The sequence below is a fragment of the Sinocyclocheilus anshuiensis genome, unplaced genomic scaffold (assembly GCF_001515605.1).
Source record: "Sinocyclocheilus anshuiensis isolate Anshui unplaced genomic scaffold, SAMN03320099.WGS_v1.1 scaffold1294, whole genome shotgun sequence".
Classification (NCBI taxonomy): domain Eukaryota; kingdom Metazoa; phylum Chordata; class Actinopteri; order Cypriniformes; family Cyprinidae; genus Sinocyclocheilus; species Sinocyclocheilus anshuiensis.
In genome coordinates this window covers 414915-425287 of record NW_015558613.1, presented here as the reverse complement: position 1 = coordinate 425287, position 10373 = coordinate 414915, and the positions used below count along the sequence as shown (strand labels likewise).

Genomic DNA, 10373 nt, shown 5'->3' with positions numbered 1-10373 from the left:
AAAGGACCAGCATAAACCAGCAAAGGACCAGTTTAAACCAGCAAAGGACCAGCTTAAACCAGCATCCCAGCGTCAAAACATACCTAACCAGCATATGCTGTTTTTTTCAACAGGGTGACCTCTTACTTTTATTTGAATCATTAGATATGTGACAGAATATGTAATTCGTAGTTAGGCCTATTTAATATAATGGGCAACAAGGAATAAATTACAGTTTAATCTAAGGCACCCTCAGTGATACAAACACTTTAACGGGAACACTGCCTCACGCCTCATCGAATTATGTAAGATTTTCTTTTTATCAACTGTGCTTCACATAGAGATGATTGTGTTCTTGGCACAATACATAAAACAAATGATGAATCGATATTAATAGCCAACACGTCTTCATACATAACCACACTTCACTGTTGTTTTTCTGACCGCAAGCGCGGCTTGTGGCAGTTCATGTAGTCAATATTAGAGAGGAGAACATAATGAATAGGCCCATCTAGCTTATGAAACATTCATTTACTAATGATAGTAAGGTTTTATTTGATTTTAATTAATTTACTCTCGACTGAGTAACAGCATTTTAATATCTTATCTCAGCTCAATGTAATTAGCACTCATAATAATTCCTTCATAAAATGTTCATATTAACACTATTCATAATTAGTTTACCTAAAATGAGAATAAATTAAATCAATTCAATTACATATTGTTGACAAGAGGGGCTTGAAATGTTTGAAGGGCAAAAATCATGCTTAACTATTTATTTTTATACAACTGTTAGTTCCGTTGTGTCCTTGAATCAATTGTTTTGAGTCACTCCTCCAAGTGATTCGTTAAAAAGTGAGTCACTGAATAATTCGTTCATGAACGTTGACTCATAAGTGAGTGGCTTAATGAGTGAGTCATTAATTTACTGACTCACTGAATTTTGCAGAGCAATTCATGACTTTTGTTAATCTGTTCTACTTTAATTAATAATATTATGATGTAATATGTGTAACATGGAAACGATTATATAACATGCTACTGTATCTCTGAAACACACCCGAGTACAATGACCATGATTACAGTAAAACGTATTACAGTAATATCTCATCCCCATCTTCAGGATGAAAAAGATCATACGGTAACACTTTACTTGAAGGGGTGTGCATAAGACTGACATGACACCTTCATAATCATGACATGACACGTCATGAATATGAAGGAGGTTTTATGCATGTTTATGACAACTGTCATTAAGTGTCATTCGCTCAGTTATGTCATTTTTAATGCAAATATGACATTATTTGACCTAACCCTAACCCTACCCTTAACCCTAACCATAGCCCATAACAAAGACATCTCAAACAATGTCATCTTTGCATTAAAAATTACATAACTGAGCAAATGACACTTAATGACAGTTGTCATAAACATGCATAAAAAAACCTTCATATTCATGACATGTGTCATGTCATGATTATGTAGGTGTCATGTCATGATTATGAAGGTGTCATGTCAGTCTTATGCACACCCCTTCAAGTAAAGTGTAACACACATATATATTTGAGTTTATATATATATATATTCATTTATTTATTCATTCATGCATATTTTAAATATTTAAAAATATATTAACATTTAACAACTAAATGTTGATTTTTTTTTTAATATGTAGAAAATTAATATATAAATATCTGACAATTTAATTTAATATTTAATTTAATTTTGCACTTACTTGTAAACTAAAATGTTACTTTTGTTGACTAAAATTAAAATGATACTAAATGCATAAATGTAATGTAATGTAAATCTACCTTAGAGAGTCACAAAAGATATTATCGATGTTCCATAATACGAATCCCAACAGGAAGACACTTAATGATGTAAAGCCGAGGGCTCTGAGCCACGGATACACCCTGCACATGCAAAGCACAGACAAGATGTTAATGCACTTATTTAACTTCATAATACACATTCACACAGATTAATACATTATTCGTAATATATATTAATACAGACATTGTTTTAGCAAACTCGTATTCAGATCTGGCTACATTCTGGTACAGAACACCCACTTTTCTCAATACAGTCAATAAAGTGCAACAGTTGGGTTCTGGACGTAAAAATCCCATTCATTTTCTCCATAGGGGAATTGATTTTATATCATAGACAGACTTGCTGTAAGATACGAGCTTGTTAATCAATGGTATTTGTATTTGTTGAAGCCATCAGCCCATGTTATTTCAAATTATTTTTTAAATAATTGTGTTTAACAGTAAATTTCCTGGAGAAAAACTATATTACACATAATTCTGCACACAAATCTCCACCAATCCTTCGCAATGTTTAATGGGATTGTATTTCTTTCTTTCATTAAAGCCGTTCAGTACACAGTCTTGTACTTTTTTATCCAATTTTTTTATTTGTGATTCACCTCGTAGCTGGTTGGTTTGGTTCACCCTAACCATAGCCCATAACAAAGACATCTCAAACAATGTCATCTTTGCATTAAAAATTACATAACTGAGCAAATGACACTTAATGACAGTTGTCATAAACATGCATAAAAAAACCTTCATATTCATGACATGTGTCATGTCATGATTATGTAGGTGTCATTTCATGATTATGAAGGTGTCATGTCAGTCTTATGCACACCCCTTCAAGTAAAGTGTAACCGATCATACTTTACTCCCAACTTATTAACACTTATTAATTTTTCTGATCTGTTTAATTTGACCTTCATAATCTCTAAAAATGTAGAGATAAGTAAAAATGTAGCATAATCTCAGGTTAGGTACATTAAATTCAAGTACAAAATATGAGATGCCAATCTGACTAGATATGATCCATCAAACCTATATTAGTTTCCCTCATGAAGGCAACAAAGAAATACCAGTCAGAATCAAATCCTAGTTTTGGCCGCTTCTTTCTCGCTAATTAGACCCTCAGATTTATAAGACAATTTTTATACATATTATAGTGTGCAAAATCACAAAACCACAAACCGCTCATCTAACCTATAATAATGACAAAAGCTTTCCTTCATTTGGCAGCTTTCTCAGTAATGCATTTGGCAAACAGAGTGGGAAGGGGAACAAGGGAATAAGGGGGGAACCAAACCGACAGCCGCTGGTCACTTCCTGCTGCCATTGAAGCTCATTGGCTGGACCTCTGCCTTTCTGAGGTCTGTGATTGGTCCAGCTTCCTCTTCTCAGGTCCCTTTCAACTTGCCTTCTGAGATTCAATGTGCAGTATCGGCCAAACGCCACATAAAAACTTCACTTTTGGTCTGTGCTTGAGGTAGGTCGAACGAATCTGAAGGCTATGGCAAAAAAAAAAATGATAAGCATATTTACATGCATCATCCAGTCAAGCAACTTAATTTTTCATAGTAACGTACCTGAGGAGTATGTGTAAATATGAACCCAGGCCTGTTAGAATGTGCCACCAGGCATGAAGCTGCGTAACTGCTCCGACCACGGGGGGCAGCCGCTGCCGTGTTGCTCTGAATCAAACACAGTGACAAACAATGACCTCTTCAGGTTTTCATCTTATTTTGTCTGCTCTCATTTTGCTTGGTCAACCACAGAACACAACTCAAGAACACAACAGATCTAAATAATGTTCTAAGTAATATTAATATACAAAATCTTCCAATATTTACCGGGGGTTTTGTAAACTAAAATGATTTAGAATTTAGAATGCCATTTCAGTAAAACTAAAAAATATTTCATCAAAACTCTCTCTCTCTCTCTCTATATATATATGTGTGTGTGTGTGTATGTAATGTAATGTAAATCTACCTTAGAGAGTCACAAAAGATATTATCGATGTTCCATAATACGAATCCCAACAGGAAGACACTTAATGATGTAAAGCCGAGGGCTCTGAGCCACGGATACACCCTGCACATGCAAAGCACAGACAAGATGTTAATGCACTTATTTAACTTCATAATACACATTCACACAGATTAATACATTATTCGTAATATATATTAATACAGACATTGTTTTAGCAAACTCGTATTCAGATCTGGCTACATTCTGGTACAGAACACCCACTTTTCTCAATACAGTCAATAAAGTGCAACAGTTGGGTTCTGGACGTAAAAATCCCATTCATTTTCTCCATAGGGGAATTGATTTTATATCATAGACAGACTTGCTGTAAGATACGAGCTTGTTAATCAATGGTATTTGTATTTGTTGAAGCCATCAGCCCATGTTATTTCAAATTATTTTTTAAATAATTGTGTTTAACAGTAAATTTCCTGGAGAAAAACTATATTACACATAATTCTGCACACAAATCTCCACCAATCCTTCGCAATGTTTAATGGGATTGTATTTCTTTCTTTCATTAAAGCCGTTCAGTACACAGTCTTGTACTTTTTTATCCAATTTTTTTATTTGTGATTCACCTCGTAGCTGGTTGGTTTGGTTCATAGCTCATCAACTCTTTAACAAAGACTTTTTCTAAATTCCTATGGAAAAATACTTCTGCAACCAAGGCTACTGTTGCAGTCTATTCCCTAAGGATAAAATGAACTAGCACCGCTTTTTTCTTGCTGAATTAACGGTTTCACTTGGAAATATGTCACATTATAGAAATTAAAATGTGCTTTAAATGCAGTGAATACAGATTTGGAAGTAATAAGGATTCATTCACTCACCATGTGACTATGAAAACAGAGCGAATCACCAAGAAAGCCACAAGTACGGCATACATGACCTGGGGGAAATGATAAAACTGTTAACCTGTGTATTTAGCACCATCTGCTATATAAACCATATGACTGCTTGAATGGTGATTTTTTTTCACTGAGCTTTACATGACAGTGTATTAAACAAAGAGATCACAGCAGTGTGTACAGACGCCCATGTACAATTCAACACCCTGAGCATGAATAAAGACACCCCACTGTCATGCCCTTAAACAATACAAACAGACAACAAATACTGACTGCTGAAGTTGTTTTGACAAAACGTTGTCATGCTCTCAAAGACACCTGACAATGTAGGAAAAACCTTAATGCAGCATTAAATGTTCTTAATGTTCAGTCAGGCCTCACCTGATGAAACACAGGCTCCTTCCATATCAGGTAAACCTACAAAAGACAAATGAAATGCACTTCCTGAGCATGGAGAAAACAATATCAATAATATATGCAGTATATAAACAGACTGCATTGGAAATCTGGGATTTTATTCATTTAAAACAAGTAAATAAGCAATGTTTAGGGTTTTTTAAAAATTTAAAACAATGAAAGTTTAATATGAAAAAGAGGAAATATTTATTAAGATTCTGCAGTATTTCTAGGTCACTATTTTCCCATTGTTATTTTTATTCTGAACATTTCTATGCAAAGTGTCGTTGCCACTTATGGAATATAATGGGGATCCAAATAAAGAATAAATAGCATTCGTAAATCATGCTGGATAATATGGATCATATGGACGCCATATTAAGAAATATTAATATTTTATTTTTAAATCGTTTCGTTGATTTCAATTTAAATTATGTTGATAATTTCATTTGAAATGAAAAGGTTTGTACTAAATTAGAAAAATAAAATATAGTAGAAATTTGTGTCCCACTGTACATTTTTTAGAAAATTTAGAACAGCAAAGAAAAAACTTACCACGCTAACAATAATACTGAAGGTCAGCAAAAGTGTAATTGACAAATAGTTAACAGCGCGCTCTTGCTTGAAGCATTCATATCTGTAATATGTGAGATATGCATTCAGATCAGTCACAAAAAATAAAAAAAGGTCAGAGGAAAAAGCATCCAGAGTAAATGACTTACAATCATGCGTTACCATTCAAAAGCTTGGGGTCAGTCATTTTTATTTATTTATTTTTTTTTTAAAAAGAAAGAAATTATATTTTATTCAACAAGGATGCATTAAATTGATCAAAAGTGACAGTAAAGACATTTATAAGTTACGAACAAAACATCTGTATCAAATAAACTAATAATTGTAACTAAACATATTTCAAAATTTTACTGTATTTATAATCAAGTAAATGCAGCCTTGGTAAGCATAAAAGACCCCAGAGACCCCAAACATTTGAATGGCAAAAGACATTAAAAGAAATCTTAATGACAAAAAATTGATTATTTTCTGTCATCAAATACAGCGTCTGATCCTCATTAAGCTTATGATGAGTGCTCAGAGGTCAAAGTTGAAGGCAGACAGTGTGACTTTGCAGGTGTAAGAAATGTCAACTTACAGGCAGTAGACAAAGACGCAGCAGCTGTAGATCATTGGCAGCTCATCCAGTAACTAAAAGCAAAAGACAATCCAGAGACTGACAGCATTTGTGTCACTTGTGAATTACTGCTATTGCTTTGGAGATGTACTGTTAGAGAAGCAGCTTTGTGGCTATGAGAATGAAAGTGAAAATAAGCTTTTCATGTGCTTGGGAACAAGATGCACACTTTGAAAGGCTGAAGAAAAGTCAAGCTTACCTGCATTTCATACTGTAGTGTCATGTGGAAGCTCCATGAACCAATGCCTACGGCTGGACCGAAAAGAGAGACAATATAAAAAACAGTACATTTAATCTCCATTTGTTTAGGAAATACAGTCTTGAATAACTGAGGGATAGGTCACTCCATAAAAAAATGAGGTTTGTGATTATATAAAATCATGTGAAAGCTACGTACCAGCAATTCCTAAAAAGGACCACACATAGCGTACTTCCAAACCATCTTTACACGTCTGAATGGCTCCATAAATGGGAGGTAGGATCATTATCAGGTTACTGACAGTATTCCCTGAAGAAAGCAAATAAACAATGTTTTAATTTTAATGAATTTAAATATTAAGGGAATAGTTCACCCAAAGATTAAATGAAAATGAACTCACCAATCCAAGATGTAGATGAGATTGTTTCTTCATCGAAGCACATTTGGAGAAATTTAGCATTACATCACTTGCTCACCAATGGATCCTCTGCAGTGAATGGGTGCCGTCAGAATGAGAGTCCAACCAGCTGATAAAAACATCACAATAATCCACAAGTAATCCACACCACTCCAGTCCATCAATTAACATCTTGAGAAGTGAAAAGCTGCATGGTTGTAATAAACACATTCATCATTAAGATGTTTTTAACTTCAAACTGTTGCTTCCGGGTAAAGTATGAGTCCTCTATCCATGCTTTCTCCAATGAAAAAGTCGTTTTAATCAGGAGACAAATGTGCACAGATCAAGCACCGTTACAAGAGAAAATAGTTCTAAACAAATATGTTGGTGGATTTTGATGTGAGAGGACAATAGGGCTTTTTCACTGAATTATGGACTTGTATTATTGCCAAGAGTGACGGTTTAAAGTTATAACACCTTGATGCATTTGTTTCTTACAAACACACAGCTTTAAGAAATTAATTGATAGACTGTGGATAGACACGTGGATTACTTGTGAATTATTGTGATGTTTTTATCAGTTTGGACTCTCATTCTGACGGCACCCATTCACTGCAGAGGATCCACTGGTGAACAAATGATGTAATGCTAGATTTCTCCAAATATGAAGAAACAAATTCATCTACATCTTGGATGGCCTGAGGGTGCGTACATTTTCAGCAACTTTTTGGGTGAACTTTAACTTTAAGTCGTATTTGAGTTATTCTATGAATGATAATAGTAAAAACTGCACTGAACTTCCACTTGAATGGATATCAACATCCAAACTGGCCTCTTAGCACCACCAGCAGCCGTCAGACTGCTATTGTGCCTCTTTGCTGAGTCCAAGAAAACTAACCCTATGTTAGAAAGACCTAACATGGTGTGTACAGGCCTATCGTTTCACTGTTTGGATATACGGCTCGTCATACTGAACATGGCACATTCCTTCACAAGGCAACAGGTTCCCGCTGGACACCAAAGGCCCCTCTGATCTCGATGGCACTGAAATTCCTGTTGGTTCTAGCAGCGATTAAACTCATTTTTTGAAATATGACTGTGTGTAATTTACGTTGTCAAATAAAACTCAAACAATCAGATTATCACATTCTTAAATCAAAAACCATATATCCTAAATCCTCATAGGAAATTACAGAGGGAATTCAAGCTCTATCGTTATTAATGTTTGATTGTGTTAACTGTCACTCTGTGCCCTTTGACCAACTTATCAGAAACATACTTCAGCAAACAACATGGAGATGTAATGGCTACGTACACTGTGTCCTTCCATATTTTCATATATGGTATATAAATAGCATCTAAGTCGTACTTCTAAGTAGTACTTCTCACAGGTAAAGGTCTGTATCGTTAAAGTAATGTAATTTAACAGTAATTATGTAAAAGCTTTATTAGTTTTATACAAACATTCTATATGTAAATATAGAAATTATTATATTATTCTTACAAAAATATACTGATGGTAACAAATAGTACTTTAACTTAAATTTAAATACAGTACAATGGCTTTGGGTACTTTTTGGCTGATCAGGAGGGAGGACCAACTAGATCAGCAAACCATCTTGGTGTTTAATGTTGTTGTTTTCTTTTCTTTCATTCATTATATAATTTCTCATTCTGATTATATTCATGGTAATGAAAATTTGTAAAGTGTTGCCAAGTTAATGAGTATGTCTGAAAGAAACAAACAACTGAAAATGGACAAATGCTGCTAAATATTTCATATTGGCAATGAAAAAAATATTTTTCATTATTTTTGTTAAAATATTTTGTTCATATCACTATTTGTAATTCATATTTGGGATATGGGATATAGCTGTTTATCCTTAAATATTGGGATTGTAATTGAATCATTCAGCTGTTTTTCCTTGAATCTTGGACAATTGTTGCATTTTTCAGTTTTTACTTAGAATGTAGCTTTTTATCCTTATTATTATTCATCGTGTACTTTTAAGTTGATCAGACCAACTGTAGCCTACCAGCTAAAACCATCTTTGCCTGTTTTTCTGTCTGCAGGGACCAATTAAACTCCATGCAATTACTGTAGTATTATAGTTAGTATGAGTAGTATTATCGAGTATAAAACTTCACTAATAAACCTGGCATGCATATTTACAGTACAAGTTATGTTGCTGGTTACACTAGTTCTTTATAACCACATTGAACTGACTGAGCTTCATTCTAGCAGCTCTAAATCTCTGCTCACATTTCAGACCATATCCTCATAGTCAGTTTATAATTAAAGCAGATTAAAGAAGGCTTAACACAAGAAAACATCAACGTGATGGGAAATAAAGCATGTTTTCTCTTCACACTCTTTGATTTCACTGAAAACCAGTATCGTAGGCACGAGCTCCTCCCCAAATATTGTCACACACACACTGGGTTTCATTGATTCTCTTTTGTGTGATTTTTCTTATTTGTTATTGAGCCTTATGATACAATAGTTCAACGCGGACGTAGGGTCGCTGGCCTCGGCTGCCAAGTTACGAATCCTACTACGACAAATGCTTATGCATTTTAATTAGGTTACGCTGACGTTGCTTCGTATCTTTGCTATGAACAAGGCTTGGCTTTTTAATATTAACTACGTCATTTTGACGTTCCTTCGAAACCTTCCAATAGAAAAGAACTGGCTTATCAATATTAATTAGACTATGCTGACGATGCATCGCAACCGTCCAATAGCGAAGGATTGCCTCGTGAATATTAAGTACCACGTCTTCTCATAGTAGGATTCGACGATACTCCTCTCTCCCGTTTTAACATCCGTGTTTACCGTTCTACACGACCATGAACCGCGTGTCCCGAGCATAAGGCCACCGTTCAAACGTACTTACAGAATTCTGCGATGTAATACGAGACCACATAATTCTCCTCGCACCAGTCGAGAGTTGAGGTCGGTGTTCCCCAGTAGCCCGGCATGTCCGCCGCCGGAGCCATGATGAGAGAGAGATCCGATAGGTTGGACAGTCGGAGGGAGGAGCTGCTGTACGGTAACGGATTCAGTGCTCCATCCAATCTGAACGGGCCTACGTGCGATAACAGTTGCACTGCAAACAATAGCCTTCTGTAACTCAATTTAATGAAGTAATCGTTGCTCTTGTCTGGTGCACTTTGAAAGGACAGTGTACTATTATATAAATGTGTATAAATATATATTGAACAATATAGTTCATGAAAAGTCAAAGTATAATGACGTTTCCAATGTACATTAACTATTGACCTATCATACAATATCCAAAATTACCATTTTACCATAGGTAAACTGAGAAAATACATATTGGCCATTCAATTTTATTTTGCATTATTTTTTGTTCAAATAATTTAGTAGAAATATATGGCAAATTTTAACTGTTTTCCATGAAAATGTATATCATAATAGGATTATTTAGCTGCTTTCCTTGAATATTAGACAATTACTGTCTTTTTTTATTTCAGCGTTTACCCACAGTGC

The 10373-nt window shown here is 34.7% G+C and overlaps 1 protein-coding gene across 1 annotated transcript; it reads right to left on the bottom strand.

Annotated features, from left to right (window-relative positions):
* Positions 1 to 2599: 2599 nt before the first annotated feature.
* LOC107680329 (alkaline ceramidase 3-like) lies at positions 2600 to 9868 on the bottom strand. The gene is made up of 10 exons (XM_016476177.1): positions 9757 to 9868; positions 6658 to 6768; positions 6460 to 6512; positions 6222 to 6274; positions 5627 to 5708; positions 5057 to 5092; positions 4658 to 4716; positions 3786 to 3887; positions 3383 to 3487; positions 2600 to 3304 (listed from the first exon to the last, which is right to left on the bottom strand). Exons 1-10 carry the CDS (start codon positions 9857 to 9859, stop codon positions 3205 to 3207), a joined length of 804 nt encoding a protein of 267 aa, XP_016331663.1. The 5' UTR covers positions 9860 to 9868; the 3' UTR covers positions 2600 to 3204.
* Between the last annotated feature and the right edge of the window lie 505 nt (positions 9869 to 10373).

Excerpts from the sequence above, each read along its gene's own strand:
- LOC107680329 (XM_016476177.1), bottom strand. The coding sequence starts at position 9,859 with ATGGCTCCGGCGGCGGACATGCCGGGCTACTGGGGAACACCGACCTCA. Across the intron at positions 5,093-5,626 it reads TCAGTATTATTGTTAGCGTG|GTTTACCTGATATGGAAGGA; the intron begins GTAAGTTTTTTC and ends TGTCTTTTGTAG. Across the intron at positions 4,717-5,056 it reads AGGAGCCTGTGTTTCATCAG|GTCATGTATGCCGTACTTGT; the intron begins GTGAGGCCTGAC and ends CATTTCCCCCAG.